Source organism: Spermophilus citellus, assembly GCF_964194105.1.
Source record: "Spermophilus citellus genome assembly, chromosome: 7".
Lineage (NCBI taxonomy): Eukaryota > Metazoa > Chordata > Mammalia > Rodentia > Sciuridae > Spermophilus > Spermophilus citellus.
The window spans coordinates 26,947,181-26,969,399 of record NC_138188.1 but is presented as its reverse complement, the minus strand read 5'-3'; the positions used below and the strand labels follow the sequence as shown (position 1 = coordinate 26,969,399).

Genomic DNA, 22,219 nt, shown 5'->3' with positions numbered 1-22,219 from the left:
TATATCTAGAACTATTGTTCCCACTGCTCAACTCCCAAACCTGCTTCTTCTACATTGTTTCATATATTTCACTATTATCTAGTTGGGCAGACCAAAAACTCAGCAATCACTCTTCTATGACCTTTCCCTTAATTCTATACATATATATCAATACAATCTATCAACAATTCTGATTGGTTCTAACTTCAAAATATATTCAGAATCCAATAACTTCTTACTACTTTCACTAGGCTAGCTTTAGCCCAAAGCACTGAAATTAAGATTTTGTGCTTTAATGACTGCTCCTTGCTTCCATTTCATGATCAGGAACGCATATCTGATCATGTTACTCTCACGGTTCTGCCAGACTAATGGAGTAAGTCTAATTTGGGACATGCAAATCTTTTGCTTTCTTGTTGGACTGCCTCATGTCCCATTTACTATAGTATCTAATGCCAAAATTATAAAAATCATTATATTTCCTGGAACTGCCACTTCCCTATGCTTGGTGGCATTTTGAAGTGTTTTTCCTTCTTTTTTCATACCCTTAGAAAATCAGTCACTATCTCTAATAGCATTAGTGTATATCTTAATTACGCTATACAGCAAATGCATGTTTGTGGTCTACTGATTCTACTAGAGTACAGTTTCTCAATGGGAGAAATCCATGAACAGTTTTCAGCAACAAGCATTGGGAAATCTATCCATCAATTCCTCTAAAACTGATTGTAAAACACTGTATGTAATTTCATATTTGCATAGTCATGGGAGAAAATATCATCTGATCCTTCCTGATAGAGAAAAAGTTAGAAACCAACACTAGATGATGAAATTCTTGAGGAAAGGAATAAATCTTGTTCATCATTAATCTCTATATTGCACTCCTATTATGTTGCAGAGAGCAGTTAAAGCAAATGCTTGTACATGTTAATAAATATACAGAAGTAAATATATTGAAGCAATAAATATGTTACTTTTATATTATTTAGGCAAATTTCCTTTTGCCCTTGACCAGGCATAATACTTGGTATCATCTATGTTCACTAAAACATTATATTTCTTAAAGAGATCCTAAAACTTCTAATTCTCATCAATATATACTCACTGAATATACTACTCAAAATGCGAGGTTATACCCAGGCCCTTAATCTAAGCTTAACTATCACTTTACATTTCTGCCATTTGTTTCACTTTTAAATGTTCTATCTCTCTTTTAGTTGCTTCTTATCCAGCCTACCAAATTAAATCATGATCATCATTCAACCCAACAGATCTTTATTGGACATCTAAGCATCTATCAGTCTCTGCCTGTGGAAAGATTGGTACATTATTTCCAGGTTCAAAAATCACCACATTAACTAATAACTGGCTCTTTCCAGCTTCAACCACCTTTATTCCTAAGAAGGGAATAGGAAGCATAATGTTAGTAACTAGTGCAGGCTGAAAGAAAACAAAGAGCAAAATCAACAGAGAAGTGACCCCTAGATAGTGTAGTAAGCCCAGCATCTCTACATAGTATTCCCATTTGTAAACCAAGCATGATATGTACAGTCAGAATAAGGAAAGTTTTTAGAAATATTGTTTTATAGAATAATCAGGGAAAATAAAGGAGAAAAAAAGAGGTATACAGGAACAAGCCACCCCATTTTAGATTTCTTACCATCTTGTAAAGATCTGAGACACTAATCTGGTCTGAATCCACAACTTCAAAGTCCTTCCGAGGTACCAGGTCCAGGCCCAAATGCCTAGTAAAGAGAAAGACCACACTTATCATTCTATGTCTATAGTACTCATCTTTCTTTATATGCCTGGGAACCTATACCTGTCATGATGTTGTAGACAGAGGTACAGACTGCCCCAGCAGGAACATGCCTTCATCCAGCATCATCTAACTGTGTTCACCTTTGAATAAATAAATGAGGCTAGGGACTTTAAGGCTGACAAATTCCAGTCATCAAGTAGTTCCACTTGTGATGATATAAAGGTTTTAATCAGTATCACATTTATAATAAAGTGCCTGAATTCATTAAGGATGGCTTCTTCATATGTTTAATTTTTTATTTCTCCCCCATCCTACTAGTATGCTTAAGCATCAGTCATGTATTACTTTCATTAGGATGAAAAAAAAATATTCAGGGCTCAAGTAGATTTGGAATTCAAAATCAACACATAAAAATAATCTCTTAAAGATATGTATATTTTGGTTGAGTTTATCTTATTTTCAATTTAATTAATACTGACATTGGTAAAGGCCTGACCATGCATTAGCACTAATATCATATGTGAAGTTTAACCAAGGAGCATTACTACTCAAGACAACAATATTTAGAAGATAAAATATAATTTAGGACTGGAAGAAGTAATGGTAATTATTGGTTGATTGGGTGGTAGAAGACATAACTCTGGACACAGCCAGAACTTGATTTCAAAATGGTACATAATTTATGTTCAATCGATGTTAGCTTCTTTCTCACAATTCTAGGATAATAGTTCTAAACCTGAAGTTCAGTGGAGTTAGAGGTTTGTGGATCTCTTAAATTTCTTAAGACACTAGATGAGAGGGGGGGGGAGGGAGATTGATTTTTTATGAGATGAAGATTTATTCCTCTGATCAGGGTTTCAGAGATGCTCTGTGACTACCTGACTCCAAAACAAGGGTTATAAGTTATTGAGTCTGGAAAAAGTATTCCATGGGACTTTGAAAAGAGAAACATTTCTCTTTCTAATTAGATTATGAACTATTTTTAGAATATGCTAACAAAATTAATTTGTAGGCAGTTTCTGTACATACAACTCCCACCATTTAAAATAAAGGCAGTCTGGGAAGTCAGTGGTAGAGCACTTACCTACCAAGTGAAAGTCCCTGGGTTTAATCCCCAGCATTGTAACTAAGTAAATAAGTAAGTAAGTAAATAAATATAATAAAGTCAGTCCAAAATGAGACTTAATGTATTTATAATCTGCACCCTGCTTATAGGGAAAAGATTAAACAAATTGCAGTAAAATAGTAAAATAAAAATGGAAAATCAAACCTATATGAGGAAGGTAGAAGCAAACATACTAATAGCCTAGGCTAAAATGACTACTATGATTTTTTTGAGAGAGAGAGAGAGAGAGAGAGAGAGAGAGAGAGAGAGAGAGAGAGAGAAAATGTTTTAATATTTATTTTTCAGTTTTTGGTGGATACAATATCTTTATTTTATTTGTATGTGGTTCTGAGGATCGAACCCAGCACCCCGCGCATGCCAGGTGAGTGCGTTACTGCCTGAGCCACATCCCTAGCCTGACTACCATGATTAAGAATTAAGTTCAAGGCTGGGCATGGTGTCGCACGCCTATAATCCCAGCAGCTCAAGAGGCTGAGGAAGGAGGATTGTGAGTTCAAAGCCAGCCTCAGCAACAGTGAGGTGCTAAGCAACTCAGTTTGATCCTATCTCTAAATAAAATATAAAAAATGGCTGGAAATGTGGTTCAGTGGTCAAGTGCCCCTGAGTTCAATCCCTGATACCAAAAAAGAAAAAAAACTCAGGATAACTTCCATTATCCTTTATGCAAGGGTTGTGTAATACATATAATATATAACATGTATCATTAAAGGGTGATTTGCATTATCTTTTAAAAGAAAACCTGGAATTTTTAAGAAGGAAGTGGGGTGTACTAAATGACACCCCTCCTCATACACAAACCCTCACAGATTGATGAAATTAGTAGATTATTATTGACTCTAACCCCAATAGTTTACAGCTTAATGGTATGCTGTTGAATCTGATTATTGAAGTTATTGCACTTAAATATGTAAGAGTTTTATTTTTCTACCACTAAGATCCTGCCTTATTAGAACAAAGAAAGACTTCATTCTATTACCTTTTATTAGTTAATTTAATATCTCTGAACCAATTCCAAGCTTTTGAGTTCTAACACAAGTAAAGGCAATAGTGTCCATCGAGAGCAAAAAAGAGCTACAGCACATCCTTTCTACCCTGCTTCTCATAGAAAGCAATTTATATTATAAAAACAATTTTGCAGATATGATCTTATATATTTAAAATACTTTTATATGAATGTGAACACAAGTGCAAAGATCATTAAATTGAAACTAATATTTGTATTAGGAAACAAATTATAAAATCGATCTTTTAAAATGTTTTCCAAATCTGTATTGCATGCCATTTAAATTTTTCTAAACAAAAGGACAACTTTTCACACATATTTGTTAACCACTGGTGGTCCCCAAATTTATAGTTGTTCCTTGTTATTCATGAGAGATTGGTTCCAGGTTCTTCGCATGAATACCAAAATCTGAGGATACTCAGGTGCTTTGTGTAAAATGGCACAACAACAGTATTTGCATATAACCTAATACAAATACACCTATATACTAAAACGTTACTATATTACTTATACTAGCTAATATAGTGTAAAATCTAGCTAAACGGACATTATATTGTATTGTTTATGGAATAATGACAAGAAAAAAGGCAATTTGTGATTTAAAACAGGTTTTCCAACCATAGATGGCTGAGTCCATGAGTAAGGAATCCACAGCCATGAAACCTGCAAATATAGAGGGCCAACTGCATATGGAGTAGTCTAAGTAATATAATTCAGAAACAAAGAAGTGAACAAATTATTCAATCAAAATCAAAATAGATGTTTTAGACATAACAATTTACAAAAACTCAACAAGGCATTCAAGTCAGTAGGGTTGGAATTGACTGTAAGTGCTCTGTCATAGTGTACTACACACAATTATGGGCCTGTCTAACATCTACACAAAATCTGTCTTAGCATTATGATCCTCTTAGCTTGCTTTTCCAGTCAATTTTCTACACATATGCACATCGACCCATATCACAGATACTTTCTAAGGTCTTATAACATACCAGACCAACAGTGCTGGATGCAGGGAGTACAGTAGTTTTGAGTAAAAACAAATATTCTTATTCATAATGGTTTCTCCCCTGAGAGCAGAGTGCTTGCCCTCTCTTAAAAGTAGTGGGGCATGGTACCTTTCAATTTCTTGATCTTACTATCTTTATAAATAAGAGAATGATTAATGGGTAATCTGGTAAAAACTGAAGACTAAATTCCTTCTACTAATACCATCTACAATGAAGGTAGAGTAGCTTGCAAAAATCAAGTTGGTGACTATCCTACTTGGAAGAAGGCATAGATGTTGCATACTGAGAAGCAATCCATGTTCATTACCCTGAAAAAGAGGTTCCTGGCTCTTAATTCCTATGAGATAGTGACCAGAATATTCTTTATTCCAAGAATAGTGAACAATAAATGCAGGGAATGATCAATTGCCTTCTATACCAAAAGGAGGCAGAGAAACAAAGTAATCATGGGCATGGGCTCTTCTACCAAGCCACACTGTCTAATCAATTACCAAGGCTGGTGCAAGGACTAATTTGGGTAAAACGCAGTGCCTGGTATTGGGAAACACAACTGCTGCTATAATTATTACCACTGTGTTTTATACCAAAAATCAAAATATGACTTAAAGTAAAGAGATTATTTTTAAAAATTTATTTATTTATCATTTTTAATTTATATATAATAGCAGAATGTATTACAATTCTTATTACACACATACAGCACAATTTTTCATATCTCTGGTTGTATACATAGTATATTCACACCAATTCTTGTCCTCTTACATGTACTTTGGATAATAATGAACATCACACTCAACCAACATTAATTACCCCATGCCCCATCCCTTCCCCTCCCACCCTTCTGCCCTATCTAGAGTTCATCTATTCCTCCCATGCTCCCACTCCCTATCCCACTATGAATGAGGCTCCTTATATCAAAGAAAACATTCAGCATTTGGGTTTTGGGGATTGGTTAACTTCACTTAGCATTATCTTCTCCAACAATATCCATTTACCTGCAAATGTCATGATTTTTTTCTCTTTTATTGCTGAGTAAAATTCCATTGTGTATATATGCCACATTTTTTGTCCATCCATCCACTGAAGGACATTTAGGTTGGCTCCACAGTTTAGCTATTGTGAATTGTGCTGCTATAAACATTGATGTGGCTGTGTCCATGTAGTATGCTGTTTTTAAGTCCTTTGGGTATAGACTGAGGAGATGGATAGCTGAGTCAAATGGTGGTTCCATTCTCAATTTTCTAAGAAATCTCCATACTGCTTTCCATATTGGCTGCACAAATTTGCAGTCCCACCAGCAGTGAATGAGTGTACCTTTTTTTCCCACATCCGTGCCAACACTTTTTGTTGTTTGTCTTCATAATGGCTTCCATTCTGACTGGAGTGAGATGAAATCTTAAAGTGGTTTTAATTTGCATTTCTATAATTGCTAGTGGTGATGAACATTTTTTCATGTGTTTGTTGATTGATTGTACATCATTTTCTGAGAAGTGTCTCTTCAGGTCCTTGGCCCATTTATTGACTGGATTGTTTTTTTGGTGTCTAGCTTTTTGAGTTCTTTATATTCCCTAGTGATTAGTGCTTTATTTGATGCGTGAGGGGTAAAAATTTGCTCCCAAGATGTAGGCTCTCTATTCACCTCACAGATTGTTTCTTTTGCTAAGAAGAAACTTTTTAGCTTGAGTCCATCCCATTTATTGATTCTTGATTTTAATTCCTGTGCCCCAGGACTCTTAAGAAGCTGGGGCCTAATCCCACATGATGGAGATTAGGGCCTACTTTTTCTTCTATTAAATGTAGGGTCTCTGGTTGTATTCCTAAGTCCTTGATCCATTTTGAGTTGAGTTTTGTGCATGGTGAGAGATAGGGGTTTAATCTCATTTTGTTGCATATGGATTTCCAGTTTTTCCAGCAACATTTGTTAAAGAGGATATATTTTCTCCAATGCATGTTTTTGGTGCCTTTGTCTAATATAATATAATTGAATTTTGTGGGTTAGTCTCTGTGTCCTCTATGCTATACCATTGGTCTACCAGTCTGTTTTGATGCCAATAACATGCTGTTTTTGTTACTGTTGCTCTATAGTATAGGTTTAAGGTTTGGTATAGTGATGCCACCTGGTTCACTCTTCCTGCTAAGGATTGCTTTATTCTGGGTCTTTTATTTTTCCAGATGAATTTCAGGATTGCTTTTTCTATTTCTATGAGAATTGTCACTGGAATTTTGATTGGAATTTCATTAAGTCTGTATAGTGGTTTTGGAAGTATGATCATTTTGATAATATTAATTCTGCCTATCCAAGAGCAAGGGAGATCTACCATCTTCTAAGGTCTTCTTTGATTTCTTTATTTAGGGTTCTGTAATTTTCATTATATAGATCTTTCTCCTCTTTCGTTGAGTTGATTCCCAAGGTTTGTTTTTTTTTTTTTGAGGCTATTGAGAATGAGATAGTTTCCCTCATTTCCATTTCAGAGGATTTGTCACTGATATACAGAAATGCCTTTGATTTGTGGGTGTTGATTTTATATCCTGCTATTTTGATGAATTTACTACTTCTAGAAGTTTTCTGGTGGAACTTTTAGGGTCTTCCAGGTATAGAATCATATCATCTGCAAAAAGTGCCAATTTGAGTTCTTTTCCTATATGTATCCCTTTAATTTCTTTCATGTGTCTAATTGCTCTGGCCAGTATTTCAAAAACTATGTTAAATAAAAGTGGTGAAAGAGGGCATCCCAGTTTTTAGAGGGAATGCCTTCAGTTTTTCTCCATTTAGAAGGATGTTGGGGGCTGGGGATGTGGCTCAAGCGGTAGCGCGCTCGCCTGGCATGCGTGCGGCCCGGGTTCGATCCTCAGCACCACATACCAACAAAGATGTTGTGTCCGCCGAGAACTAAAAAAAAAAATAAATATTAAAAATTCTCTCTCTCTCTCTCTCTCTCCTCTCTCACTCTCTCTTAAAAAAAATAAATAAATTGGTATTTAAAAAAAAAAAGAAGAATGTTGGCCTGAGGCTTAGTGTAGATAACCTTTATGATGTTAAGCTATGTTCCTGTTATCCTTAGTTTCTCTAGTGTTTTGAACATGAAAGGGTGCTGTATTTTGTCAAATGCTTTTTCTGCGTCTACTGAGATGATCATATGATTCTTATTTTTGAGCCTATTGATGTGATGAATTACATTTATTGATTTCCATATGTTGAAACAACCTTGCATCTCTGGGATGAAACCTACTTGATCATGGTGCATGATCTTTTTGATATGTTTTTGTATTCAATTTGCCAGAATTTTATTGAAAATTTTTGCATCTATGTTCATTAGCGATATTGGTCTGAAGTTTTCTTTTTTTGATGTATCTTTGCCTGGTTTTGGCATCAGAGTGATGTTGGCTTCATAGAATGAGTTTGGAAGTGCTGCATCTTTTTCTATTTCCTGAAATAAATTGGAGAGTATTGGTATTAGTTCTTCTTTAAAGGTCTTGTAGAACTCGCTGTGTACCCATTTGGTCCTGGGCTTTTCTTAGTTGGTAGGCTTCTGATGGCATATTCTAATTAATTGCTTGAAATTGATCTTTGTAAATTCTGTATGTCATCCTGATTCAGTTTGGGCAAATTATATGACTCTAGAAATTTGTCAATGCCTTCAATATTTTCTATTTTATTGGAGTACAGGTTTTCAAAATAATTTCTAATTATCTTCTGTATTTCTGTAGGGTCTCTTGTGATATTTCCTTTTTCATCATATATGTTAGTGATTTTTCTCTCTCCTTTGTTAGCATGGCTAAGGGTCTGTATATTTTGTTTATTTTTTTCAAAGAACCAACTTTTTGTTCTGTCAATTTTTTCAATTGTTTCTTTTGTTTCAATTTCATTGATTTCAGCTCTGATTTTAATTATTTCCTGTCTTTTGCTGCTTTTGGTGTTGATCTGTTCTCCTTTTTCTAGAACTTTGAGATGTAGTGTTAAGTCATTTATTTGTTGACTTTTTCTTCTTTTAAGGAATGAACTCCATGCAATGAACTTCCTCTTAGAACTGCTTTCATAGTGTCCCAGATATTTCAGTATGTTGAATCTGTGTTCTCATTCACCTCTAAAACCTTTTTAATCTCCACCTTGATGTCTTCTGTAACCCATTATTCATTCAGTAGCATATTATTTAGTCTCCAGATATTGGAGTGGATTTTATTTTTTATTTTATCATTGATTTATAATTTCATTCCATTATGGTCTCATATAATGCAGGGTAGAATCTCTACTGTTTTATATTTGCTAGGATTTGCTCTGTGGCATAGTATATGGTCTATTTTAGAGAAGGATCCATGTGCTGCTAAGAAGAAAGTATATTCTCTCGTTGAACGTTGGTATATTCTATGTATGTCACTTAAGTCTGTTATTGATTTTATTATTGAGTTCTATAGTTTCTTTGTTCAGCTTTTGTTTCTAAGATCTATCTAGTGATAAAAGAGGTGTGTTAAAGTCGCCCAAAATTATTGTGTTGTGGTCTATTTGACTCTTGAACTTGAGAAGGGTTGTTTGTTGAACATAAGTGCTCCGTTGTTTGGGGCATACATATTTATAATTGTTAAGTCCTGTTGGTGTATGGTTCCCTTGAGCAGTATGTAGAGTCCTTCTTTATCCTTTTTGATTGACTTTAGTTTGAAGTTTACTTTATTTGATATAAGGATGGAAACCCCTGCTTGCTTCTGCAAGTCATGTGAGTGGCATGATTTTTCCCAACCCTTCACCTTCAGTCTGTGGATGTCTTTTCCTATGAGAGAGTCTCTGAAACAGCATATTTTTGGGTCTTTTTTTTTTTTTCATCCAGTCAGCTAGCCTATGTCTTTTGACTGGTGAGTTTAGGCCATTAACATTCAGGGTTATTTCCTCTTCTTGGAATACTTTGCTGAGGATGTTCTGTAGAGCAGCCTTTCTAGTTATAAATTCTTTTAACTTTTGTTTATCATGGAAGGTTTTTATTTTATCATCAATCTAAAACTTAGTTTTTCTGGATATAAGATTCTTGGTTGGCATCCATTTTCTTTCAGAGCTTGGTATATGTTGTTCCATGATTTCCTGGCTTTCAGGGTCTGGGTTTAGCTACAAATAGGTCTCCCCCTATATGTGATCTGATTCCTCTCTCTTGCGGCTTTTAAGATTCTGTCCTTTCTCTGTATGCTAGGTATTTTCATTATAATGTGCCTTGGTGTAGATCTGTTGTAATTTTGTACATTTGATATCCTGTAAGCCTCTTGTATTTGGTTTTCCAATTCATTCTTCATGCTTGGGAAATTTTCTGGTATTATCTCATTGAAGAGATTGTACATTCCTTTGGTTTGAAACTCTGTGCCTTCCTGTATCCGAATAACTCTTAGATTTTGGTCTTTTGATGCTGTCCCATAATTCTTGGATGTTCTGTTCATGGTTTCTAACTTTCTTCTCTGTGTGGTCAACTTTATTTTCCAGATTGTAAACTTTGTCTTAATAATCTGACGTTCTTTCTTCCAAATGATCTAGTCTGTTAGTTATGCTTTCTATTGAGTTTTTTTAAATTTGATTTATTGTATCCTTCATTGCAAGGAGTTCTGACTGTTTTTTTTTTCAGGGTCTCTATCTCTCTCTTGAAGTAATCTTTTGCTACCTGTATTTGCTGTCTTATATCATTGTTGGAGTGATCAATTTTTGCTTGTATTTGCTCATTTAGGTCTTTAATTCACAGATCATTTTAATTATGAACCTTATGAACTCCTTCTCTGACATTTCATCAACTTCGCTGTGCATAGGTTCTGTTATTATAGTGTTCTGGTTTGTTTGGAGCATTTTCTTCCATTGTTTTTTCATGTTGTCTATGTGTCTTCTTTTCTTGCATGTGGATCTGAGATATTACAGTTTCTTCCCTATATTTTTGTAGTACTTGTACAGATTCTCAGTACCTCACCTTGATGTTGGGCTTCCAGACCCTGCTGGTGTACCTCAATGGATGCTGCTGCATCCTGGATCTGGGACCTGCATAAGTTGGAGTGGGTAGATCTGGGCCGCTGGGTTTGACATCCTGTGGTAGTCTGCTGGTTGGAAGGGGCAGTTTTGCACCAAAGGCTAGACTCTGGTGGTCTCTGCTCTGATGGGGGAGGGGTGAACCGTGCCTACTGAGATCCTGGATCCCACATGGGCTGATGTGGGTGGTCTGGGCTGGATTTTGGCTCCCACGGCAGTCTGCTGGTCACAGGGGACAGCCCTGCACAAGAGGCTAGGCTCTGGTGAGTGTCTGCCCTGCCGGGAAAGGGGTAAACCTAGTCTTCTGTGCTCCTGGGCCCCAGAGAGGCTGGTGTGAGTGTATCTGGACCGATGGGCTTGACCTCCCATGGTAGACTGCTGGTCAGAAGGGGTGGTCATGTGCCAAAGGCTAGGCTCTGGTGGTCTCTGCCCCACTGGGGGAGGGGTGGACCAGATGTGCTGTGTACCTGGGCCCTGCAGAGGCTGGTGTGAATAGGTCTGGGCCACTGGGCTTGACTTCCCAAGGTCAAGGAAAGGGATTATGATAAAAGAGGTATAGAGTCTGAATTTAAAACTCAGATAAAACAGAAGGCAAGCATTTATGTACAACCACATATTCAAAAGTTATCTAATTTTTGAATTTTGAATTTTCAAAAATAGCCTAATTGCTTAGGTGAACAGTCTTCACAAAATTACTGATATTTTCATTTAACCTACTCCATGCTAGGCTCATGCTGAACACAGCAGTGCATAAGAGACATACCCCTGACATTACATTCTTATAGGTAGAGCTCTCTGATGCTCTGAATCTCAAAACAAAATTCTTTAAATTTTACATTTCTTTTTAATGTTCCATATTCTATTTCTCTCTTCTCCTAAGGTTCCTCATATGATTCACATAAGTCATAAAATAATGTGAAGTTAATTAATTGTACTCAAAGGATGTTGTAGGGTATTAGGCCTTAATTCTCTCCAGAATTGGTTGAGAAAGAATGGAGATATTAAGATTCCTTGTGGGAAGTGGCCTTTTCTAATGCTTATATAAAGAGAGCATTTTTATAATAACTATACCAATGAAAATACAGAATATTTATTTAATAACATATAAAAAGGTATAATTAAAATAGCTTCTTTGTACCAAACATTTACTTGGACTAGATGCTATATGTATGTTGTATTTAAGTACTATGAGGAATAGGTAGTATTAGATTCATTTTCTGAGGAAACTGAGCTCAAAGAAGTTAGATAAGTAGTTTTTTTTTTTTTTTTTTTTTTTTTGCTGTACCAGAGAATGAACTCAGGGATACTCCACCACTGAGCTATATTCCCAACACTTAGGGGCGCGCTCGCGTTCTCTCTCTCTCTCTCTCTCTCTCTCTCTCTCTCTCTCTCTCTCACGCTCGCTCGCTTTTAAAAATTTTTAGACAGGGTCTTTCTAAGTTACCCAGGTTGATCTCAAACTTGTGATCCTCCTCCTTTAGGCTTCCAAGTAGCAGAGCTGGGTTTTTTTTAAAGCTAGGACTATCTCCCTCTGAAGCATTATACCTGCTACCCTTCTACTAATAACTGTGAAAGCTAAGTACCAAGGGCTACAAGTGGATTGTAATAATTTCAAGTCAAAATAGTTTGAGAGATGAAATTACATCAATTCAGAAGGAAATAAATACAAATTGGTTAAAAGTGTCCACCAGATATGAAAACATACCAATTTTATTATCAAATACATTCACATAGTGCCTACCAAGTATACCTACCAAAGCACTGTGCTAATTACAAGGTATAATGATGAGCTAATCTAGAGATAGAATGAGAGGGAGAGGTAGAGGGGGAGATGATATAGAAAGAAAGAGAAATTGAGAGATTTGAACATAAAATTTGACATACACACTTTAAACACATCCAGCCATCCCAGACTGCTGGAATAGAGCAAGATATTAACTGATGAGTATACCACTAGGTATCAGAAGAACCTTAACTGAGGAGTCACTGAAAATTTCTGCTAATTTCACATGTCCTGAAGCTACATAATATCAACATGACCTTAAAAGAAAGTACTGAGCCATAAAAGTTTCCAGGTCCTAGCAAAAAAAAAAAAAAAAAAAAAAAAAAAATCTCAGGGAAACTCATTGGGAGATATTTTCTACACATTACAAAGCAAACCACTGCTTGTGTTGCTTAGTCCAAGAGCAATTACCTTGATGAGGGACATAAAAGCTTAATGGGAAGAAAAGAACATGAATGACAGATGAATATCTGAAAGACAAAGTAGAAAAGAGGGGGAGGGAGAAAACTGATAGCGGGACAGTGAAGGAAAGAAATAATAAAAGAACTAGAATTATAAATTTATTAGTGATTTGTCTTAAATTTTGTGAGTTCACAAATATAGACAAAAATTATTTCATTTGAGACATAATGTATAGAAACATTTTAATTCAATAAAACCTTATGTTTCATTTTATTCAAATAAGCACTTTTTACCTAAAGAAGAGATATAAATTCTATAAATTATATAATTACTTCTTACTTATATATTTTTCTAAGTCAGAGATCAATTTTCTAAATGGAGCTCTTATCTTACAAAGGTATAGTAGCATTTCATTATAACAAAGAATTTAATTGAGTCCATGAAAAGTGATGTAGTATATGTGTTCAATAAACCATTAATACTTACTATTAATATTTCTGAAGTAGAGTCTGTGTCAGTCCTGGATTATTGCAATATTAAATTAACTATGCTGTATTTATTGTAGTGATACAATAAGAGACAAAGAGGAAATTTAAAAGTTTTATGAAAGGTATTGAAAATATTAAATTAATAAATTAAAATTACGGTACTAATCAAATTACTTCAAATTTTCTTTGGAGTAAAATTAACTGATTTATTCTCTATATAGGATCTTGTAGGTAGAGATAATGACTCATTTGTACACAGTTTTGTATTGTGCCCAACCTGTATTGAAATTCTTAAAAAAATAAGAACACACTGTTTTAAGTGCTCGTTTCTACCCCACATAATTTTAATGATTTTTACTTACAGAGTGAATCTACACATGCACAATGGGTCAAAATATGTAAGTTACATAAATTTAAGGCCAACTATTCAAATATTCATTTTTTTCAAATAATTAACTATTAATCTCAAGAAACAAAAAAAAGGTTATTATGCAGATGTGGAAAATTCTGTATTTAATTTAAAACTTAAATGAAGAGTAAAACCTATTCAATTTCTATCTTTTGAGGTTCTAACTGAATGTTAAATCAGATACACAATATGGGACAGGCAGTCTTCATACTTGGAGAAGAAAAGAAAGATAAAATAATACATGGAATAGAAATACTGGCCACAAGTTGCCTGATTTTAAGACTCACAAATAATTAGAAGATGGAGAGGTTCTGCAAAAGTGTACAACTTTGGGGATCAGTTCTGGATACAAACAATCTAATATAGTGTACCTCTACTACTGTTGTTGGGAAAAGTGCTTCTCAGTGTTAGTTTCCTCACAAAGCAAAATGGAACACTTGTCTTGGGCGGGCATAATAGCATTTCATTATCATAATGAAACTAAGTCAGAACAGTGATGTAGTATATGTCTTCAATAAAAAATTAACAGCTAGTATTAAGAGATTCTGAAATAATTTCTGAAAATGCAGAGGCATTATATATATATATATATATATATATATATATATATATATATATGAGAGTTTATAAAGAAGACATAATAATTTAAAATTACATAATTAATATTTACTTACATCAATTAAAACACAAATACACTCAGCAAACACTGATTATGAATCTGCCACATCTCAATATGTATTAAGCTTCAATGTTTTATTAAAATTTACAAGTGTGGTAGAACAAGATGTATGAAACTATTAGGGCATAAAATGGGAACAATCTTTTTCTTTTAATAGTGATAGATATACAAAGTTCTTATTTAGGTTTTTAAGTAACTATATTTTCCACTGGGGGATAAGATAAAGCGGGGGAGGGGATAAAAGAAGAGGGGTGTGAAGGTAAAGAAGTACATGAAGAAAAAGAAGGGTGGTAAAAAAGGAAGAAGATGCAGAGTAAAGAAGGGGAAAAGAAGGAACAGGGGAGAGAGAGAGAAGGGAAAGTGGGGAGGGAAATGGAACTGTGTTTCTGATTACTGTTTGTTGAAATAGATAAATAACTGCCCCTCCAATACACAGTTACTTCACTGAGAAAAAGTTACTAATAAAGGTGCAGTAGCTCTATAATTTACTGACAGGCATTATAATGTTCTTAGCTTTCTTCAAGGATGGTTTGAACTTGTTTCTATTCTATCATATTTAACTTTGAAGTTATCATCATTAAGATTGCAAAATTTGGTTTGTTTTCAATCTTTATAAGATATTCCTAAACTCATTAACTATATTTACTGGTATTTATAATTGCAGTTAAATTGTGACATAATAAATTACATAACTGTTATCACCATATCATCAGTTCAAGTGTAACAATTTGAGACAGAGTAATATTGTTTATAATTATTATATTTTAATTGATTTTTAAAATAAAAGCAATGATATCAAACAGTAGTGTTTGGGGTTGAGGAAACAGCATAAGTGGTTATATTATAAGTTAACATTTCTAAATTTTATTTAGTTTTTTATTGTCCGCAGTCAAATTTAGAGAACACTGTCTAACCTATCTATACCTGAATTCACATTATGTTAAACAAGTAGTATATGAAGCAGTCTTGTTAACAGTCAAGGTAGGATGTAAGTAAACAAAAGCAGACAAGGATAGTAGAATGCTGTTCACTTAAAAAAAAGGTTTTAAATAACTAATTTGGTATTTTTTTTCCTTTTCTACTGACAATTATTACTCTAGGTTTGGATGTGCTCAGATATTAGATTTCATGTTTCCTCTTTCCTGACTTCTCATTTGGCAGGGGCATATCCTTAAGTCTCTTCTACAGAAAGGGTTCCTAAGTAGTAGCTATTATGTGTCCCTAAAAATGGCTTTATTTGATCCTCACACCTAGATAGTTGGATTATTTACAAAACTCTGGCAAATTGTTTGCCCAAAGAATTTTGAAGATTCTTACTTTATTATCTTCTAGCATCCAGTGTTAATGATTAACACTTGTGACACAAGTGTGATTCTTTTTTTTTTGTTTGTTTGTTAAAATGACATGTTTTTCTGTCTCAAATATTTAAGGATCTTATCTTCATCCCTGGAATATTAAAATATTTGAATGTGCCTCACTGTAGTTTTTGTTTGTTTTGTCTTTTCCCGAATTCATGATAATAAGTATATGATACGCCCTTTTAATTCTAAGACTGCCCTTCTGCAGATCTAGGAAATTCTCTTTCTTTCTTCAGAATTTCTTTTTTTATTGCCTTTATTCTTTTTCTGAAAGTTGTATGATAATGTACCCTCATGGATTAAATTTTTCTCCCCTCAATTATTTACCATTCTTTTGTTTTATGTTCAAGCAACTTACATAAAATTTATGTTTTCATTCTGAAAGTTTTAATTTGGAAGTCAAATTTTCCATTGCTTTTTCATAGAATCTTATTCTACATAGTGGGATTTCTTGGATTTTCTACAAGAAGGTTATGTTTTTCAAGTTCTTTACGAATCTCTACTTCTTCCTTGGGACATGTTATTTCTTCTGGGTCTGGGTATTTTATCCTGGTTTTTATTATTCCTGATTGTTCATGAGACCTAAAATGCACTGGAAGAAATCTAGGGAATTCTTATACATGGGTAGATTATTGGCAAGCTTTATTTTCAGGTAAGTGGGAGGGATGTGGTCCTTTACTTTGAAAATTTTAAATGCCAGAATGTAGAGGGCTTTGCAAAAAGGTTTCAATTCATCCTTTTTCCTTTTTGCCCAGTTTTCTTCCACACTGTTGGTTTTCATATTGTTTATCTGAAAGGGAAATGCCTGGTCATGCATTCTGCTCATTGGGGTAGATTATTCCTATACAAACTTTTAAAACAACCCATTTTTTAAGACCCCAGGCTTACTATCAACCTCCTTTTGGGAGCTGCAGGACAGACTGGCTCCCTCAGTTAAATTTCCCTTCACATATACTGAGGTGCTTCTGTCAGTAAACTTCTATCTATTTTCCAGGTTCCATAAATATGTTTATATGTCTCATTTATTAGTGGCCCCCCCTCCAAATTCTTTTATTTTCTGTCATTTCAATGATGTCTTAAAGGAGAAGAATTGAAGACATACACTTAAGTAGGACACAAACTGGTTACTTCAAAATTGAAGGAACCCAATTTTAAGAGAATGAAAAAAGCAAACTGAAAGTCACACTGATTATTAAATCTAGGGAGAAATAACATCTGAATACTATCTATCCTAACTTCACATGCCAAATTCTTAGAAGTTTACTTCCAGGGCAATAACAAATAATCATACCCACTGTATAAATGCAGGATTCTATGAATAAAAAGAAAAAAATAATATTTTAAGAATATTGTGAAATAGAAATATAGAGAATTCTCATTTGTAGTTTTTTCCTATTCACATTCACTGTATGGCTATAAAATGTAAGTACACTGAGTCAACATTTTCAAAAAGCACCATATGATAAAAAAGATTGTATTCTGATTAATGAGGTCTAGACTCAAGAAATTTGAGCTGGAAGAAACTTTGGAGGAGAGTCTAGCTCTTATTCATTTTTCCAGTTGTGAGAATGGAATATGAATTTCAGACTAGAACCAATGAGTGTCCTTTGCACCTAGCAATAATAATGAGACCCATAGTGGAACATATAACATTGTCTTAATTATTAAGGAGAAGCTTCAATTAGGTTTAACTTCCATAAGGACTGAGTTATTATAATGGAAACTGAGAGATGCTCAGATAATAGTCATACTTACTCATTACCCCAGTCCAGGCGCACGGTGATGTGCCGCTTAACCTCCCGTACCTGATCCTGAGTCAGGTGACCAGACAGTAGCTGCCTTCGAAGGTCAATAAGTTCATTCATCACATGGCGAAGTTTGTAGAAAAGATCTACTTTGTGTTTCTGAAAGGGCATTTTTGGTGTTGGGTGAAATATAAAAGGGATATGGAAAGGGAATGAAAAGAGAAAGAGAAATAGTTAAACTATGAAAAGTGTTCATTTCTTTGAACCATAAAGGCAATGTAAAGAGGAGCTATTATCTAAACATCTGCATATAGTGAGTGATACCTAACAAAGTAATATAAGTGATCATTGATCCAATATAATTGGATCATGCATAAGTGCCATCTCTACACCCATTTTCCAGTAAATCAAAGCTGTAAAACTTAATCAAAACAGTAATTTACACAGAAGCCCGAACCTGTTTTCTGACATGTTATAATATACTTAACAGCAAAAAATTCAACCATCCAGCAACATATCTGAATTCTCTGGGAAGTACAATCAGCTGAAAGAGGAAAAGGGAGAAGCATTTGCCCTATTTTGAAGTCAGTTTTTATATAAAGTTTTAAAGCCAGGTTTTTATATACAGTTAGTCTCTGAAGTGAGATTCATTTCTTGGTTTCTAGGTCCCATCTAGCTTTCTCCTTAGCTTTTCCAAACAGTGTGCATCCTTAGTCATAGATTTCTAGTCTTTTCAGTTTAATAAAAAGTGTCACCTTTATAGAAGTTAATAGAAACAGTGTAATGGACTTAATTATGGACCTCATAGTAGTTTTTACCTTACAAGTAAAAATGTAAGTACACTGAGAGTTAGATGTTTCAGAAAAAAAAGATGTACTTCAGAAATATAGAAGTCCTATTTATTCACAAGTAAAATCTTGACCTTAAAATCTTTAGGGTTCTATTTCTGTTAGAAGTATAACTTTGTAGGATAACTGAAATTCTTAGAATGCAACCAATCTATGAAAAATGCTTTAAAGACAGATCAATATGCACCATAGTGTTAGTAAAATATTTATGTAGGATTTACCCTAAAAAAGACAGTTTTCAAAATAAGCTTGATTTAGGTAGCTATGAATAAAATTAAGTATAAAGAAAGTACAAAAACTAGTGTTTTTAGGTGGTAGTCATAATTAAAATGTTTGAAATATCATATCATAATAAATTAGAAAATATCTAAAGGAGCAGTAGACTTCTAAAGGTCGATCTTTACTTGATCTTAGCTAAAAGTCCAAGCAGTACATCTCAAAGAGAAATTATTATTTTTTAAAATGCAGGGTTAGGGATTTAACCCAGGGCTTAGCACATACTACACAAGTGCTGTACCACTGAACTGCACTACAGCCCTTAAAAGGAATTATTTTTAATTAGAAGATTTTAGAAAACATGTAGTATAATTGTATCAACTTGTCCTCTATTTAGATGATGCATAAAGAAAAGTTAAGCACTTTGATAACAGACAATACTGACAAAATGGTAGAGTCACAAATTCCTGCCAGCTCTAAAAGCAGGAAAGTCTAAGCAACTATACTACCTGGAAAATTGAAATCTTGAAGATTAATAATAAAGACAATGTGGTATGTGTTTTCTATGCATGCCATTCATATTGAGAAAAGAGAGCCACCTATATTTAAAATAGAAAGTTAGAATTATCATATTCTTATCAAATCATACACAAGAATCCACTACATGCAAAATAGGATACATAGATAAACACTCATCTCATCAATTAACAAATGCTTTTGTGGCATATGCTAAATGCTCTCACTTTGTCATGACCAAAAGTCCCTGTTCTCATGGCACTTTTTTTTTCCTAGAGAGCAGAAACAGATAATAAACAAATAATTAAAAGCGGTGTTAAGTTCTAAGACGAAAAATTAAAGCAGAGTAGGGATAGTATGTGGCCAAGGGTCAGCTGGCTGGGGTCAGGAGAAAGTACTGCTTCAAATGTGCCATCAAATGCAGAAGATTTACAATTGTGGTGGCTGTCACTGACTTCCATAAGAGTAGTTCTGATAAAATGGCTGGACTTCAGGAGATAATATGAGAGAAGGAAGTGAGAAAAGAGCACAGACAACACTTTCAAAGAATCTGCAATGACTGGAAGTAGAGAAATGGGGTAGAAGGATTATGTGTGATCAAGGAGGGTTTTTAAAAATTGTAAAAACACAAGAAGAAAGGGCTTTAGGGCAAAGGGGGAAGATTTAGCTTAGATACACAGATGTTCTTCAGTATCTGCAGGACCCCCCACCCAGTAGATACCAAAATCAAAGGATGCTCAAGTACTTTATGTAAAATGATGCAGTATTTGCATATAACCCACACATATTCTCCTGTATACTTTAATTTTGTGTGTGTTAGTACTACAAGTACTTAAAAACAGATTAATAGAATGGGGCTGCTGAGGCTGCCGTTGCTGGCGTGAGAAGGGGCAACAAAGTCGCCCGGCTCTGGGATCCCCCACTGCCTGCATGGATGTCTTCAGCTTTGTGAAGATTGCAAAACTCTCGAGATAGATGCAGAGGGCTGGAAACCAGGCAAACTCATGGACAGTGGTACTAATCTGGACATTCCCTGTGTTTTGGAACTTGATTCTTGAAATTGAAAGTCAGGTGCCGATTCCAACATGGCGGCGGGCGCAGAGAGATAAAGTCTCTGACTTCTTCAGCTGTGCGGGAATAGGGAGTCATAAACAACCTAAATTCTGTTTGCTCAAGATCACTAGGCAATGCTGAGCTGACGTGGATCTGGGGCGAAAAGTCTGGGCCTCTCAGAACACACACTGAGCCCGGATCGGCTGAATTCAAGCTCCCGTTCGCCTGCTTCCCACAGACAAACAGCTGTGATTCAGCACTAATCCATCCGGCTCAAACAACTGGTCAGCCCTTCTGATCCTACAGAGGTAAATACCAACCGAGCTTTCATAGGTAGTGGCCACAGGTTTGAAACGGGGCTTGGGAGAGACAGTAAGGACACACCCGTTGCATTGGTCACCCGGGAAAGGGAAATGAACTGTCGCCATTTGCAAGAGATACCACCATGGCAGAGAACTGACGTCACCAGACTGCGGCGGAGGAGATAACTTCATTGAAACCTGCGGCCACAGGTGTGTAATTCCCTAGCCTTCCCTCTCCACACATCGGGGAAATCTTAAGGGCCCCTCCCAGCTCTCCCGTAAGGGCCCCTCCCAGCTCTCCCGTGAGCGCAATAGCCATACCGAGGGAATCAGATGTGGCGCGGGACCCGCGGCGTGGAACTCCCGGCTACCACTCCCACCAGTGCTGACAACTAAGGTCTCTTGCACCAGCTACCGGGGGCGTGGCAACGGGAGGGCAAGTAAAATTCGCTGAGGATTCTCAGCCCCAAGCTCTACAAACTTAGGGTCTGAGGGAATGGCAAACTGGGAGAATATGCCCAGTCATTCATGAAAACAGGGCTCCCGGGAGCAGCAGACCTGGCGTGTAGCCAGTATTGTGGTGAGCGGCACCCGTGAGAGGGGCCTGGCTAGAGGAAAAGTGGGGAAGTGACTAGACACAAGAGGAGGCCTTAGGCACTCAGGATTGGAGACTCGCCCAGTCTGGGAGGAGCTGCTGCACAGTGATTGGTTCCCACGTATTGACAGGAGAAACTTGGCCTGGTGGGCACAGCGCCACCTACTGGAAGAGAAGTTAATCAAACTCTAAGACTGCATTTATTAGTTTTTTATTTTACTTTTTTTTCTCTTTTTTTTGATTTGGGTTTTTTCTTTCATTTTCATTTTTCTTTCTTGTTGTTTTTTAAATTTTTTTTACACTTTTTAAAAATTTTTTTCTTCTAATCTTAATTTTTTTATTGTTATTATTTTTTTAATTTTTTTTCTTTTTTTATTTCCTATTTTTTTCTTCTTTTGTCTTTTCATTTCTTTTCAATTTTCTTATTCCCTCTTCCTTGAATACTACCTGCTTACTCTCATTCTCTTTAGTGACTTCTTCCCTTCCCTTCTAATACTTTTCCTCCCAAGCATCAAATAAATTTATAGGAGTAAACAGTAACTCAGCCGTCAAACAAAACAAGAAGTCACATGAGTAGCCTGAAAGAGCAAGGAAGGAAAGGAGTACAAACAATGCAGGACAGCCTAAATATTCAGGAGGACCTAGAGTCATCAGAAAAAAGGTCATATAAAGAACTCAAGGAACACCTTAGACAGATGGAATGGAACCTTAAAGAGGATACGAGACAGCAAATTCAAGCAGCGAAAGAACACATTGAGAATGAATTACATAAACAGATAAAAGAAGAAGTTAAGCATCTTTATCAGGAGATAGAGATTATAAAAAATAATCAAACAATAATTCTAGAAATAAAGGAAACAATAAACCAAATTAAAAACTCAATTGAGAGTATCACTAACAGAGTGGAGCAAGTAGAAGCCAGAACGTCAGATAATGAAGACAAAATATATCATCTTGAA

At 35.3% G+C, this 22,219-nt stretch overlaps 1 protein-coding gene across 1 annotated transcript in view; it reads right to left on the bottom strand.

The window, feature by feature from the left end:
- DOCK3 (dedicator of cytokinesis 3) overlaps nt 1-22,219 on the bottom strand; it is a 695,231-nt gene that overhangs the window by 319,246 nt on the left and 353,766 nt on the right. Inside the window, exons 6-7 of the mRNA XM_081301421.1 lie at nt 17,741-17,889; nt 1,640-1,724 (exon numbers count right to left, since the gene is read on the bottom strand). Coding sequence (XP_081157547.1) covers nt 1,640-1,724; nt 17,741-17,889 — 234 coding nt within the window. The remainder of the gene's footprint in view (nt 1-1,639; nt 1,725-17,740; nt 17,890-22,219) is intronic.